At 45.2% G+C, this 16,463-nt stretch overlaps 1 protein-coding gene across 1 annotated transcript; it reads left to right on the plus strand.

The window, feature by feature from the left end:
* Window positions 1-244: 244 nt before the first annotated feature.
* LOC149332801 (ribonuclease Oy-like) lies at window positions 245-16,163 on the plus strand. Its single transcript, XM_089558381.1, has 9 exons — window positions 245-598; window positions 1,394-1,499; window positions 2,877-2,923; window positions 4,152-4,221; window positions 4,310-4,374; window positions 6,302-6,415; window positions 8,572-8,620; window positions 9,403-9,474; window positions 13,449-16,163. Exons 1-9 carry the CDS (start codon window positions 552-554, stop codon window positions 13,674-13,676), a joined length of 798 nt encoding a protein of 265 aa, XP_089414507.1. The 5' UTR covers window positions 245-551; the 3' UTR covers window positions 13,677-16,163.
* The last annotated feature ends 300 nt before the right edge of the window (window positions 16,164-16,463 follow it).

Raw genomic sequence — 16,463 nt, forward strand, 5'->3', positions numbered from 1 at the left:
TCTGACGCAGTCTGCCTAAACTGCGTAACCAAATGCATGGCCTCCGCGATCGAAACGCGCTTTTGCTTAGGGCGCCGCCGGAGCAGATCGCGGCGGCCACGCCAAATGCGTAGCCTCCGCGATCAAGCACGGAGGCCACGCCAAATGCATTGCCTCCGGGACGACAAACACATTGACGTAAATCGCTGAGGCCGTTTTAGCGGCACAGCTACCGAGACGTCCCTACAAAATTGCTGATCTCGGAGGCTTCGCAAATGAAGCAATACGGAGGCGCTGCTCCAACGGCCAGACGACAACAGTCCGAGGTGCGGCTTACTGCCGCGTCTGAAATTCTCCCTTTCAATCGGATACGCTTCCTGCACGTCACGGACGACACGAGCAACACGAGTGAGCAATGAAACGTCACAGAATTCCAATATCGACGCATGCGATGGCGAGCTGCGGTTCCCCGGCAGGTCAGACGACCTGGCGTCCGTAGGGACGCCGTCAGCGGACGACATAAAAACACAAAGGCCTATTATCACTGAACGGGCGCAACAGAGGAGACGAAAATGCTTTGTCCGGCGCTGCTCGTGCTACCGCTGCTGGCTTCTGTTGGGTAAGTTGCGATAACTTTGCTCCGTTCTCGTTCGCGGGAAAGGTCAGCGGCGATCAGCTGATTATGTGCGGGGTTGAGAGAGGATTCGGCTGCCGGTTTCGCCCCGCGGTCACCGCCTAGCTTGCAGTGTTTACCTCGGTGGCTCGGGGATGTAAAGAAAAAAAAAGTGTAGATCGGAAATAATATTCGCGAGGCCTGAAAAAGCAAGAACAGGCCGTTGGTGTTTATTTTTCCAGGTGCCCATGCGCGCAGTTATGATATGTCTCGTGACCTCGAGCTGCTGACAGATGCTGCGTGAATCAGTTTCGCCACTTCGATTCGTCTCGGCGTACCTGTTGAGCGGCTAGGGTTCAGTTGTCAAATTAAAAAAAAAAAATGAAAACGCGTAAAAGTCCCTGCACGCGGTAGTGTTAGAGACAGTTGTGCGAAGCAAATTAACAACTCGAACATAACGGCATATGTTGTAAATTACACGTATCGTCGGCGTAATTTGAACAGCGTCGTTTTCCATTTTGCGACGATCACACAGGACAGCGAACTCCATGAACCGGATTTTCATAAATGCCTGCAAGAAACTACATAATGTGCATGCATGTTTGCAAGACAACTGACAAATACGTCATGTGTTTTAAGTTCTGTACACAGCAAAAAAAAAAAAAAAAATATTTTAATGACAGTGAGAAACCGCAACTGGTAGCTATGGTGGTAACTATGTCATTTTTTGTTTTCTTCAGCTGGCGTAATATGTGTGTCACAGACGTCGTGTCACATCACTGTCATGCTCTATTCGTGCAGTGGACTTGCCACACACATGCGGAAAAATTCAAAAGAACCAGCAGTCACTTACTTCATGCTCAGTCAGCAGTGGAGCGTCGGTTACTGCAGCACGGCAGATGACAAGGTCAGTCAACAGAAATACACCACTATACTCCAATAGGCAAGTGCCAGGGACTAGAACAAGCTGGAATTGCCATATCCATGCAAGGAAAGCTTAAAACTGCATCCCAGTTTTCTGAGCACTGCATATCCCACCCTCCCCCTCCTTTCAGCCTTTTTTTTTTTTGCCCATGCATTCACACGCCACGTTGATATACTGAAATAAGAACAGTGTCGGTTTACTCTTGAGAATATTGATGTACGTTGAGGCGGCTCTTAATAGGAAGTGGAAGTTATTGCAGAAAGAGTCACTCTTCTTCACCATCGCACGGCGTATGACACTCCTTTTAACTGCAGGCACAGTTCACAAAATTAAACATGCCTTTTCATGTCAACCTAGTTTTTCATCCTTTGCATTGTCCTCAAATGATCATAAACTATTGTAAAAATAAAAAGTGCTTTTTTTTTTCGAGCGCCTCTGTGGCGGGATGCGGGTTGACATGAATAGGGTAGAAGCTTTGATAAATGCCATTCATTCACAGTTGCTGACTTTGTTGTAGAGCAGAAGCTTCTGTGTTGTTGCATATTACATGAAAATATTGCAAATAGCCACAATTTTTCATTCAAGTGTTTTTTGCGAGAAAATAAATGTTCTTTATGAATCAAGTCCTTGGAGTCCTGCGTGTGCTCGCATTTTTACGGAGATATTACAGTGAACGAAACAACTAACCCCTCGGCTTTATTGAAGCAGAAAAATGACATTGTTTGGGCACAGGCTCTTTCTTTCTATTTTTTTTTTTTACCGGTGGCGTATAACACCTCCTGAAAAATATTTCTTGCAACGCCACTGCCAGTCACATATGAATAACCATCGGAAGGGCTGAAAACACTACTGGATCAGGCACCTGGAACTTTTGTGTTTCAACTGGTTCTAATTGTGCCTTCAACACATGCAGTGGTGGGATAATTTAAAATTTACTTGCAATCTACTTCGGCCTGTATTGCACTGCTTTGCCCAAACGTAGGCACCATGCATTTTCAAGTTACTGAAGTTCAGCTTAATCCATCAACTATAATATGCAGGTACACAAACATCGTCTTTCCCTGTATATGCAAATCAGAGCAAAATAGTACTGCCACATTGTGGTAAACTACTAGGCTGACCTATCAACCATTTCAGTACACGGCACGGTCATCAGGTGCTAAAGCAATATGTTTCTTCAAGGGGGCTCAACTCAAGAAAGGACCCAGCAGTAACAAAACCAGCTAATCTACAAATAAGAAAGTTACAGCTACCAACAACAGAGGCTAAAGCTGCACATATCGATATAAACCTATATACCTTTTTTTTTTTTCCATTATCTAACCTCATCTTTTTTCTGCCTATTGCCCACTGCTACAGTGCATAAGAGAAAACGAGAGGAACTTCTGGACAATACATGGACTTTGGTAAGGATGCCACGACATCAATCAAAAATGTTAAACTGAATTAAGCATATGCCATACATAATTTCTTAAAGGGACGCTGGGGAAAAATTGAATTTGCCTTGAGTGAAGCTGAGATTTGAGCGAGTTGGTTAGCATTCATGGTCGGTGAACAGCGCAGCAAAGGCGAGACAAAGACAAGATGTCTTGCCTTTGTCCTGCCTTTTTTGCGCTGTTCAGCCACCTTGAATTTGCCCAGTATTGGAAGTTTACCAACTTCTAATGGCCAAAATGCTACTTTAGAAAAGATAGAAATACCAGCGTCGCCATCACTGGCGAATTCTGCAAGTAAACTATGCGCATCAGCACAATATTTCGGGCAAGGATCCCAGAGGTTGGGCTGTGCCACCAGGCACTTCTAACGGGGATGAGTCCTTTTTGGTGTAAAATGCACGAGCTTCAATCGAGTGAATTTTGAATAGATGTTTCAGTAGAACATTCTTGCAGGATAGTCGGTTCGTTTTCAAGGAAGGTTGGAAACTGCACAAAAAGGACGACGACAAGGAGGTAAAAAATGCATCATGGTGTCGTATTCATTTCTTTATCTCCTTGTTCTCATCCTTCTCGTGCAGTTTCTAACCTTCCTTATTAAATAAACACTTCTTTTGCTGCTGGACAAATATTACCAGACAGTGCCGCAGAATCGATTTTAACTCGCTACAAAATTGGATGGAATAAGGGAGTGATTACTCATTGACATCCACCTGAGTGCAGCCATACGGCTGCAAAGGAAAGCTTTACATATTTCTCATAAACTTCTAAGTTAAAGAAAAATTCGTCCTGGTCCGGGGTTCGAACCCAGAACCATCGCTTCATCGGAGCAGTCGCTCTACCAACTGAGCTAACCAAGACAGCAAGCTTATGGTAGGGAGGGAGCGAATTTATCAATAACTCGAAGTGGGAACAGTGTTGGTCAAATGTTTAGGGGAATCCCCCAAGGTGGAGTAGGTACTGCACCCTGGGGGGGCTTCCCTACTAAACATTTGACAAAAGTTGAATGGAGTTGTCCTCAGTATCCTTTCAAGTAGAGTCATTGTTTTTGACAGAGACAAAATAAGGCAGCTGAGCCACAAATACTAACACAATGATTTCAGGGTCACTTTAGTTTCATAGTTAACATTCACGGCAAAGTTTGCACGAAATTTAAATTTCCACCACTCACACATCGGATGTGCCCTACCTTTCAATGCAGGCCTTCTTCGAATACCTCTTATCCTGCATTCTGCAACACAACACTCCGCTACAATGCCACAGTTCTCTCGGTGAGCCCAGATTTACATTTCAGTAAACATGGCTACTTTCATGCAGCCTCGTACAATGTGCATGCCATCATCCTTCTCACACTTGCAGTCCCTGGTACCTCTCCTTGACCTGTACTGGCCATCCATGAACACCATCAACAACAATGTTTTCTGGTAAGTGTGAGTTGTGCGAAAGGCACCCTGCCTGTTAGGAAAGGCAATCTGCAAATAACCTAAGGCCGTACTCGTTCTTACATGCGTTGTTAAGATAGAATAGCAGTACTGCGAAGACAAGTTTACAAACTAGTTGTGCATTCCCTAAGTGATATCAAGCTCTTGGTAGAAAATTTTTTTAACTATCATACATATAAGCTTTAACCTCTGCAAAGAAAACTTTGTTAAGTATATTTTCCTTTTCCGCATCAATTGAATGAAGCAACACTACGCTAGCCCTGGAGAGCCCCAGCGAGTGAGACAGTTATTGGGTAATTTCCTTTCCTCAAATACAATTTTCTTTTTCTTCATTAGGGCCCCTCTTTCTTCTTCCTGCAGGATGGATGACCTCAAAATCGTACTCCTGCAGGAGCAGATTCCAACGGGCTAACCTCAAACTGGGGTCTTTTACATTGATGAGCCATTTCAATGGCTGGCAGTCTGTCACAATCTTGAAATGGCAGGCGGTAGAAGTGATGCACTGCTGTGTAATTTCCTTTCCTCAAATACAATTTTCATTTTCTTCATTACGGCCCCTTTTTCTTCTTTCACTGCCACTTCCTCCCTTCCTGCCTTCCTGTACTGTGCTCAGGTGTCCACTGAGATGACAGAGAATTGCAGCACCATTTCCTTTCCTCAAAAAGCGTTGCGTTCAAAGGGCAAGGCATCCATGTTCAAAGGGCAAGGCATTGCGCTGAACGAGTGGCGGTGCTTGGTGTTCAGTAGACTCCCTGGCAGCGCTACAACACGCTGTCGCGTTCCACTCCTAAAGGCGAAGCTTAAGCATCATTAATTAGCAGTTAATTAGTATTTAGTTATTACTTAGTAATTAGTACTTAATTATGTGTGACGTCATCCAGTGGTGACGCCACCAGTGCCACAGAGGCAGTCAAAGTGGTGCGAAAAATGCTTTCGCCTCTACGCACTTTAGACAGTCAAAGTGCCCCCCGAGATGCCGCTGCGATTGCCACGCCATTGCTTCCGCAATTCTACTCGGGATGGCCACTGGTCGAACCACAGCCAATTTTTGTGGCTTGGAGCACTCCCTCATGATTTCACGCAGTAAAGCAGCAATTACGGTTTTTCGAGGTTAGAAAGCTCCTCGTCAATCACTTCCAGAAAACACAAAGAACAACAATTCTTTTAGGTTCAACGTTTTCTTAAGTTTCTGCATTTGCACAGTCATCAACTCTAACGGCTAAGGTTGATTCTGAAGGTTGTGCAAAAGGGACAGGCGTCAATTTTCAACTGACGTTTATTCGCCCAAACCCTGTCCCATTCTTTTCTTGTGCTTTTCTTGTCCCTCCCTGTCTCTTTTGTGCAGCCTTCAGAATCAGACCTTAGCTATGAACTAACTAGCCCAAACCAAAGTAGTTCTTGAACTCCAACGAGCCACAGAGGTACGAGAAAGTTACCTGGAGCAGAGAGGCACAGATGGCATGATAGATCAAGACCTGGCCAGCTGTTGTTGACAGAAAGAAAAGGAGGATGATGACCACAGAGGCAAAGCTCATAGAGCTCGCAGTTATATGCGGAGTGGAAAGCTTCTGCTCAGTCTCGGGTCGTATTTACTGCAAAAATCCTGCCACATTCCTCATCTCGGGACGAAAGCCATTCATCCAAACACACTGAGCACGCAGCTAGTGCCTCTCTTCCCACCAAGTAATATGAACAAATGTACACAGCACACATTTCATCACCTCCAGATGGGCATGCTTGCCGCAGTAAAGACATTCTGCACAGCTGTTAATGTGCACAGATAACATGAAGCAACCTCAATCACACGCGCTGCTGCAAGACTAAACAAAATCCCCGTGAACAGCAAGAAAATTTCCCGACAAATAATGGGCCTCAATAACGGTGTGTCTCCCTCTTGTGTCCCGCTCAGGAAGCACGAATGGCAAAAGCACGGCACTTGTGCCACCACTGTACCCGAGTTGGACGGACTGTACAACTACTTCAACAGGACGCTGAGCATCTACTTGCAGTACAACATCACAGAGTAAGTGGGCTTGAAACACATTCGGGCCCGGGCACCAGGCCACGTGGAACAAAGCAGACTACCGTATTTTCCTGTGTATAAGACGCGGCTTTTCTGGAAAAATTTTGCTGGTGCGTCCTATACAAGGGTGCGTCTTATACGCAAATACTTCAATACGGGGACCGCCGTGTGCAACTTTTTTAGGTGAACTTTATCATGAAACAGCGGGGATGACGACTTCCGGGATCACAAACACGCGGCCGCTTCGGAGGCCCCAAGCAAAAGTAATGTGAAATGCCAAAAGATGGCGACAGTCTCGCTTCTCGCCATTGTCAAGACAAGCCAATAAAAGCCAGCGTTATTTTTTAGTCACCCTTTGCAACTTTGCTCCGCACATGTACTACGTACGCAAACGTTTTGATAGCGCATCCAAAGATGAAGACTTCGAAGGTTTTAAGTAGAAATTAAATGTTTTTATGGACATAAGGAAAGTTCTCTTTCGTTCTTTCTTTCTTTTTTGCTAAAACGTGGGCGGGTATGGCGTGAGTGTTGCCTTTTTCGATCACTTATCATTGCTTAAGAACTTCTCAACAAGTACGGTGCATTTCGTGATGGTCACGCAAGTGTGTTTAATTAAGCCTCACTAGCCTAAGTGGGTAAATTGGGTTGCGTCTTATACACGGGTGCGTCTTATATACCAACTTTTTCAATGACAGCCTGCATATATGGGGGGTGCGTCTTATACAAGGGTGCGTGTTATACACCGGAAAATACGGTACTGTTTGTTGTTTCAAAGCCGAGCAGGAACCCACTGGAAAAACCGCCAGTACACAGTCAGAAGTAGTGTCGAGCGTCTTAGTAAAGCATTTTGACCACTGAGAACACTTGAAAAAGCACTCTTGATTTTATGTAGTGTAAACCGTTTTCGACGAGGAGAAAAATAGCCTCGAACATGGCACATGCAGCACCGCTACTCCTCTCTGGTATGCACCGGTGGCACCAAGGCATGGTACGCAAGATACATGTGTGCTATGCAGCCTTCTGCACCACCAAGTAGTTGCAAAGCATTTCACATCTAAATATCACAATGAATCGAGACTCAAGGTCATCCGGCTACCACTGTGTTGTCGTCGTGTGTAGCAACAACTATCGGAAGAAAAAATGGTCTCCAGAAACATGCAAAGCGCTTCCGCAGCCGCTGCATGTTTGTGGGCGCACGCTGAGCACTGCATGCCATCCTTTTCAGTGGCTCGTGAGGCAACACTTTAGGAGAGAAATTTCTAAGCACAATGGCTTTCGCGCAACTGTCAGCTGTTCCCCTCGTAAGCACAGCAGGATGCTTAGCGCCCTAGCGCACTATGAGTGTATTGTTACAGACTTGGCTTAACTTACATGGCAAGGAGACTTCATACAGCAGTGAGAAATACGGAAGCACGTTATTTTCAAATAATGAGAGAGCTCCCCTTCGAACACGGCTGGTAGCCTTATTATAAAGTTCGAGCACACTCCAGATCCCAAGAAAGGGATCCACAACCACAAGGACCACATCCTCACGGGTTACACAAAGGTTGTTCGAAGATACAAAGCATCTTCAGTTAGCTTTTTGTACGTCAGTAACACAGGCGAAGATATCATCCTTAAATGGAAAGCATCTATGGTTAAACAATGCAGCACACTGTGCTGCATTTAACTGTGTGCATGGGGCACTATGCAGGGTTCATAGCTGGACGCTAATGGCCTTTCGCTATAGGGGACGCTTTGAAGCCTTCTCTTGTCAGCTGTCCAGTTTGCTCCTCTATACAGCCTCCAGTCAGCTAGGCTTCTGCTGACGGCGGCGGCTTTTGTCTATACCCACATCTGGGACTTCAGAGAGGTGGGGGGGTGGAGAGCCATGTACCCCTGAAATTTGCACTGTCGTTCAGTGCTACTAACAACAGCTTGAAGAGTGAATCAGAGCGATTACTGAATGGAAATTTCGTCTTACACTCTTGAAGGCATCAAAATACCTCACCCTCGTGCATGCTAACAGTTACGACATTTTATGCATCGAGTGTTCCTGCAGTAGTGAGACACACTTACATCAGAAAAACATAAGGTAGATGAATGTCACTTCACTAATGAAACCAGTTTTGTGAGGCGTGTAAACTGCCTAAACCTCTTGTTACTGTGCATTCCAGGTATCTCCGAAATAGTGGTGTGGTGCCAACCTCTGCAAAGACTTATCCGGTAAGGTGACCTTGGAAACATCCCACATAACCCTTGCTCATAAATTTCTGAGTCTTCAAAACACTTCAGGGCAAACCGCTGCACATTTCTAAAGGGGCGCCGAGCAGAATGTGAAGTTGGCCTACATCGAGTGATTACTGCACTCTACTGACAGTGAGAGATAACTTGCATTGAAAAACGAGCTTTTATTAGCAGAAAAACTCAAGTGCCAGAGTAATCACAGAGTCTTTAATGCTCTCAACATCATTATCATTTTCATAAGTTTGAATCTAGTGGCAGAGACAAAATACTACATCTTCAGCTCCAAATTTATCAATAATAAACTTTTAGCCTCCAAATAAACGTTAACAAAGTCTCAAAATGCCAAACAGTCAAACATTGCCAAGATAAAAAATTTGATGGTGTTCTCAGCTAATCGGTGCCTGCTTGAGAATGCTCTCCTGAGCTCCTGCATAGGGCTCACTGCCCTTTAAAGGGTCTCTTAAGTCATGGATAAGGCCTCCAGAAAAAGCATGTCTCTATTGCCCAGATAGACGCAGGAATTTGTCTCAGCTGCTGTTTAAACTGCGTACACAGCTCACAGCCGAATTCTGTATAGACATAGAGAAAGGGCTTTTTCTTTTGTTTTCTGCAAAGCCATACCACCAAGTACCGAGTAAATACAATTACACAGCTGAAATATTGAAGCATTCTCAGAACTTTATGGACGGAGGTACAAATAAAGCTGACTGCAAGAAATTTCAAATTCAGATCTCTCATTTCTTTTATTTTCTCCCTTCCAGCTGCAAAAGATCAAAGAAGCCCTCCATGATGATATCAAAGAAGCAGCCAATTTCATGTGCTACTCGAACAAGGTGAATCCTTGATAAGTCTTTTTTTTTTTATTCGAGCTGTTTGCTAGGCATAATGAAAAAGGAAAGTAAAGTTATAAAAAGGAGTGTAAACAAGCCTCGCTTAAAAAGCGGCAAAAGTTCGCGATAAAGCGATTATCTTGAGTCCACTTGCAAGATAGTCGTCTGCAACGTCCCATCGCAGGCCAACCTTTCTTTCTTCTTCAAAGCATGTCCCGCGTAAACTGTATTTTATGGTGCCATAGCAGATCAAGCCAGATGGCACCAATGGTACAAGTCGATCAGTTTCTTATTTTAAAATGAGCATTTTCTGGTGGTGTGGTAAACTGATTATTGAACAGGTGGCAGATAAAGGACACAGCACCACACTGACACACACTGCTACCTTTTCGCTCTGGTTTTGATTGCCAAGTGGGCTCCATGACGCTCATCAACCCCGTTTCCTGCGTTCTTATCAAATCCTTGTGTCACACTTGCGAAAGCATGCAGGCCATGCTGAAAAGCCCAAACCCAAAACCTGAGCCGTGGAAGGCTGAGCTGTCCAGCTCAGGCCTAGAAGATTAAAGACAGCTGGTTCAGAGTGTTTCAAAAGAAAGTATTGCAAGAACGAATAACTTGTTTATTGAACGGAATTACTCGATCGACTGCCGTGCCACCCGCACGGGCGCCATGCTTGACAAGCCAAGAGCCGGGGAGAGAGACTGCTTCAAGAGCTTGCACTGGCGGGAAACGTAGAGGGAACGATGCCGCCACGGTATGGTGTCGCCATCTCGTGGCGCATATTGTCCTGGGCCCCTCCTAGTTCTGGAGGCGCGAAGCTCTTTAGTGATTAAAGTTTATCACCAGCACCACCTTTCCCATATTTCATGGCATCTGCCACCACTTTGCTAAGCCAAAGAAAATAAAAGCAGCATGCTATAACCAAATACAAAAGTGGCAGATTCCAAACCAATGACAAACAACCTGCTCCAGCCTTGGCTATAGTCGGCTACAACTTAAGCCTGCAGTGAAACTCCGCCCACATTCAGCCTCCGCGCACATAATTCCTCCACGACGAAAAAGTAGTCCACTGCTTAAATGTTTCTTGTTATGTAAAAAAGAAGCTCAACGCAAGATAAAAATTATAAGCTCTAGGATTTTGACACGTGGATTGTTTGATATAGTCAAGCATTAAAAAGCTGATTTCGTTTACAGTTGTGATCGGCCAGCGGAGTAATATAGGACACCACGGTTTTTAAGTTGTATCCTAATATAGTGCACAGCTGTTGACCGTCACATCAGATGGATGCCACTGCTTGCCACTTCATTCTTGAGTTTCAACTTTTACAAGAGGAGACAACATTCTTGAACAAGAGAAGGAAGGTGCAGCAATGCTTCACAGGGCCTGTCCCTGTAGCAGAACCGTAGGGACAAAGGAGCAGCCGTGCTGTTGAGAGGGGGGGCCCTGCAACTTGCTGAAGCTGGTCCTATCACGCAGGGTCGACCAGTGCAGTCCCAAAGTTTTCAAAACAAATTACAGCTTTGCTGCTGTTGAAAGACTGCAGCAAAGCACTGAAACATGAACAAGTTAACAATGATCAGTACTATCCCAGTATCTGGACGCTCAAAATTGAGGACAAAAAATTATCAGTACTACCGCAGTGTTTGGGAGCTCGAAATATGTGGAAGCCACCTACAGCCCAGTAAGTTCTATTTGTGTTTTTGCAACTTCCAGACATCTTTTGAACGGTGCATACTGCCAACACAACTTACTGTGGTGCCTAGACTACCCACTGTCAGTATTCATGTGGTGCATGTTTCACTGTGCTGTTACTGTACGTTAGTGGGAAGCCGAGACAGTGGCCTTGAAAAAAAAAAAGCGTAATATACATGGACTGCGTTTTCCTACTCTGGTCACGCAAAATACGCAAGTAATGGGATAAACCGCTCTCGACAGCCACGATGTGATTTGAGCCAAACCGCGTGGAGTAGTTGTGGTGCTCTGCTGCTGACCTTGAAGACGCTGGTTCAACCCCGACCGCGGTGGGTCGCATTTCGATTGAAGCGAAATTTTAGAGGCCGCTGTACTGTGCGATGTCAGTGCACTTAAAAAGAACCCCAGGTGGTCTAAATTATCCGGAGGCTTCCAGTGCGGCGTCCCTCGTTGCCCGTGTCGTTTTACGACGTTAAACCACTTTCAGCCGCGCGAACAGCTCGACGCCGCGCAAGCGCTGGATTGGCCCTGGTCAGCTAACTGATGCTCTCTACCTTGGCTGTAGTGGACAGCGCGTAGCAATGACAGAAAAAAAAAAAACACAATCTCTGTCAGGTCTTATCGCTTCACTGAAGAAACATGACTCATCGAAACAGGCACTCAGTTTGCGTTCCCCATTGACAATTTTATTTATTCCTGGCATACGGCAGTCGCAGTTTACTGCATCGGTGGATGCAGAGCATGCAGACTGTACACTTAGCGTCCTCACTTTCTGATTGCGATTTTGAAGCTTTACTGCTGGACAACTTAGGCAATAAAGCTTCAAAATCGCATTCATGGTCCATTAATTTACTTATTCACTTAGTACGCGCGTTAGCGTAGAGACTGCGTGCGTTAACCAGTCAGTTCTGCTGGCGGCCCACTGCAATGAGACACTTGGTTCCAACCCGTGGTACTGCCGAACACGCGACATAAAATGAACCACCACCAACCTTCGTGAGGCAGTGTCCGTAGTGCGTTGCTGCTGCCGGTGCAACATTTCAGGGCGTCTCGGCTGAACGAGAATTAGCGTAGCAGGGGAGGGATTGAAACTGCCGCGAGAGCACGCAGTTGTGTTGACACACGCAGCTGTCGATGACCTTTCCCTGCGCCGGGGCATCGGTTGGCTGCGCGGCGATGAGACGGCGTCATACTATCCGCGTCGCCGCGCGAGTCATCCGTCACGCGGGTATTGTGAGTCACAGTGAACGCAAGCTTTCGCTGTTGGCTTCTTTCTTCTTTGTTTTACAAACCGTGGTGAAAGCCAGCTTGCAGTGCTCGCATGGAATGCTACACACAGTTCGCTCGTTCGAGCAATTCGAAACTACCCGTAACCCGACTACCCCACGTGCCCGTGCCCCTTGCGCAAAAAAAAAAAAAAAAAAAACTAGAATTCAGTGTTGCCAGGCAGTCTTGAAAGTCCGCTTGACTTCGCCGCGCCGATAGTTTCGGTTTTAACCGGTTAGCGCGTTTTTCGGCCGGCGCGTGTTGGGCTTTTTGAGGCGAAAGCCTTTAATGCCTCATACTGTCGTTAGCAGTTACTGCGTACTTTCCTTTCCTCAAATACAATTTTCAGTTTCGTCATTACGGCCCCTTCTCTTTCTTCTTTCATTCCCACTTCCTCCCTTCCTGTATGGTGCGGTTCGGGTGTCCACCGATTCCTTTCCTCAAAAAGCGTTGTGTTCAAAGGGCAAGGCATCGCGCCAAACAGTGTTGGCTGCGGAGTTGGTGTTCCCTGGACTGCCTGGCAACGTTACAACACGCTGTCGCGTTCCACTCCTAAAGGCGAAGCTTAAGCGTCATTAATTAGCAATTAATTAGTATTTGGTCATTAATCAGTAATTAGCCACTAATTAGGAATTTGTCATTACTTCATCAATTATGTGTGACATCACCAGTGTCACATAGGCAAAGTGGTGCGGGAAAACGCTTTCGCCTCTACGCACTTTAGACAGTCAAAGTGCCCCTTGAATTTTTTCACTGGGAACACTTTCAAGTGAGCCGGGCCAAGTGTTGACCCTGGCCAATGGAACGTGAAACGCGCCACACGCTGTCATGTTGGGACCGACTTTAATTCTTCCTTTTTTTTTTTTTTTGACTAGGTTTCAGAAATGTAACTTGCGTGATCCTGCGTTTTTCTACCTCCATGTATACAGCATAGCCAATTCCTCAGCTGTGTCAGCTTCTGTCAGATCGCAAGCATGCGAATGTGAATTTTTCTGGTCATATTTGAATTTCATTGCAGAACTACTCGGTGCCTGTTCTGGCCGAGATTCGACTGTGCCTCAATCGTGAGCTGCTGCCCATTGACTGCAAGGCAAAAAATTCCGGCTGTGGTCAAGGCGACGTGTACTACTTGGCCTTCGACAAGGACAGCGCCATCTCACAGACGTTGCCGTTCTCATGGCTTGTGCACTGCAGCTGGCTTTTTGCACTCAGTGCCATACCAATGCCACTGTACTGGTTACACTGAACAATCAAAGCCATCAACAGATTGGAGTAATATAACAATTGATATTGTTCTATTCCCTTCTCATCGGTCCACGCAGTGTGGTGGCTAAATGGCTTTGATATTCGGCTGCAGACCCCTCAGTCGCAAGATGGAATCTCAATCTCACTGGCCGCATTTCGATGGAAACAAAATGCAACAGCGCTTACGTGCTGTGCAATGTCAGTGCATGTTAAATAACACCATTAATCTGGAGACCTCACTATGGCGTCCCCAATGGAGTTTCGGGATTTTCTATCCCAACCATACCCTTACCCACATTATACCTAAACGATGCCATACCCTTACCCACATACCTAAACCATGCCATTTGGCCGCCGCGGTGGCTCAGTGGTTATGGTGCTTGGCTGCTGACCCAAAAGACGCGGATTCGATCCCGGCCGCGGCGGCTGGAATTTCTTTAAAGGAGAAATTCTAGAGACCCGTGTGCTGTGCGATGTCAGTGCACGTTAAGAACCCCAGGTGGTCGAAATTTCCGGAGCCCTCCACTACGGCGTCTCTCATAGCCTTAGTCGCTTTGGGACGTTAAACCCCATAAACCAAACCAAACCTAAACCATGCCATTTATTATCTGCCATACCGCTTAGTTGATTACGATGGTAACAGCAGCTCAGCAGCATTTAATAAAGGATGAACAGAACATGGTAGAAATAGAACTGTACCAATTGTTACATTACTCCGGTCCAGGATGTATGCGACTACATCACTAGAAAACCCTTGAAAATGGTATTTGGCCTGTTAAACCGTCTGCTTGCAACTTGGTTTTTATAAGTTATTGTAAACACCTGGAGACTGCTTTTGTTTGGTAATACAGTCGCCTATTGTGTTGTGCACCAGAGAACTTATGTACGCCCTTGAGCTAGAAGTTTTTAAACTGCTAGTCACTACTTTTTAACACCAGTACATTTTTGGCAACCACAAAGCAGTATGAAAAGCGGATGAGCAAAGGTACCGTACTGAATGAGGATCTATATCTTGACAATATCGTGCTTCACTGTACTGAATTTGTCGAAATGCATTGCCATACTACCTCTTGTACAGGTGTTATAATGCATAAATGAACAGCATCTAGATGTCAAAAGATCTCATGCCATGTTCATGAAGCACAGTTCTGGAAATAAATTTTGTCTCTATGCTGCTGCTGTGATCTGCCAGCAGCTTTTGTTCAGCCTACAAGGACAGAGCTGGAAATGAACTAATACATTCTGATGAACTTTGAACTACACTGAAATGTATGCCTCAGATTTTTTTTAACCATATTTTTAGCACTTGTACATTATCCCTGGGTATTGAGTAATACATGAGAGATATGTAATCCTATGCAAGAAAGGCACATGCCGAGGTGCTTGGAGAGAACCGGTTTTTTGCTATAGGCTTGAGAATTTGTCGTGTGGCACCAGTTACATCCAGAACTGGATATAACATGCCATTTATATCTGGCATGTTTTTGTCAGATATAAAAGCAGACAAAAACATGCCAGGCAAATGTATCATGCGTCCAGGATGAATTCACACCATAAAGACCCAGCAAGACCTTGGTAGAACTTTCTTCTGTCGAAATTTTTCACCATTCATGTCCGAAACTGCAGGTGTGAGGTTTATTGCACAGAAACGGTTTACGTGTTTGCGGACAAAACGCACAAAAAAGTTTAGAGCAGGTCAAAAGTAGGCAGGCCCAGGTTACCATGATATTTGTTGTTGTACGTGCTTTACCCATGCTTGCTTGGTTGCTTCGATGTCTATGCAGATAGTAAGAGCCTATGACTGCTAACAGCGGCTCGCGACAGTTTTTCGACCTAGCAGAAAGTTGTGCCGTCCTCTTCATCGCTTTACAACGAGTATGCCTACTGCCTAAGAAGCTAGTAATTTTTATTTATTTGTATGCCTTCTTCACATAGAATTTACACAGTCACATGAACATTTTACCACCAACCGCGATAGGCTTCAACAGAGTAACCAGGGTGTCAACACCAAATGGTAGGAAAAAACGTCTGGTTGCGATGCTCAAGTTTTTGACGGCCAGACTAGCTGTTATGTTGATTTTTGTTGTTTCATTTTTACTTTAGCATATGACTTATTTACACTTGTTTGCATTTTTTTCACACATTTCTTTCTGCATTATAAGCGTCAATGAATTCAAGATTTACTAGAAATGCCATGCTCGAATTTTGGGCTTTGTTCTTTTTCCGGAGTTTCACATGGGAACGGCAGTTCATTCACTTGTACAGCCATGAGCAAGACTATGCACCGTGCCAGCGTTTATATTCATGCACTGTATCTGTGAAAAAAATATCATTTGGTGCATTTTGAATGCGCGAATGCACAAGCATTTTTTGTACCAATGTTCCAGAAAGCTGTGCCAGAATATTGTCTTGACATATTGAATGCAATGCGTCCAGTTTTTGTAGGACATGGCCAGAACAGAATTGAAATAAACGGTTGATATATTTACACATTGTCTCATCTTCGCACATTTGTTTACTGTAGTTGCCAAGCCTCGTCATTTTTCAGGGCTAGATTGCTCTGAACTGCGATGACATGAGTACGGCACACTTTGCTGCATGCGCAAGAGAGATCAAAAAGCAGATTTTGGATGGATTGGTGCTTCGCACTGAACCCAGCTGTCTCAACCCCAAGTTTTTTTAAATGCGGCAATCGGAAGGCAGATTTAGGAGCACCTAACTGCCATCCTTATGGTGAATTGGTCCAACTCTTAAAGGTGCAGTGAAGAGGAATCTGAACTCGTCTTTT

The sequence above is a fragment of the Amblyomma mixtum genome, chromosome 8 (assembly GCF_055824585.1).
Source record: "Amblyomma mixtum isolate Tamu chromosome 8, ASM5582458v1, whole genome shotgun sequence".
In the NCBI taxonomy this organism is placed as follows: Eukaryota; Metazoa; Arthropoda; class Arachnida; order Ixodida; family Ixodidae; genus Amblyomma; species Amblyomma mixtum.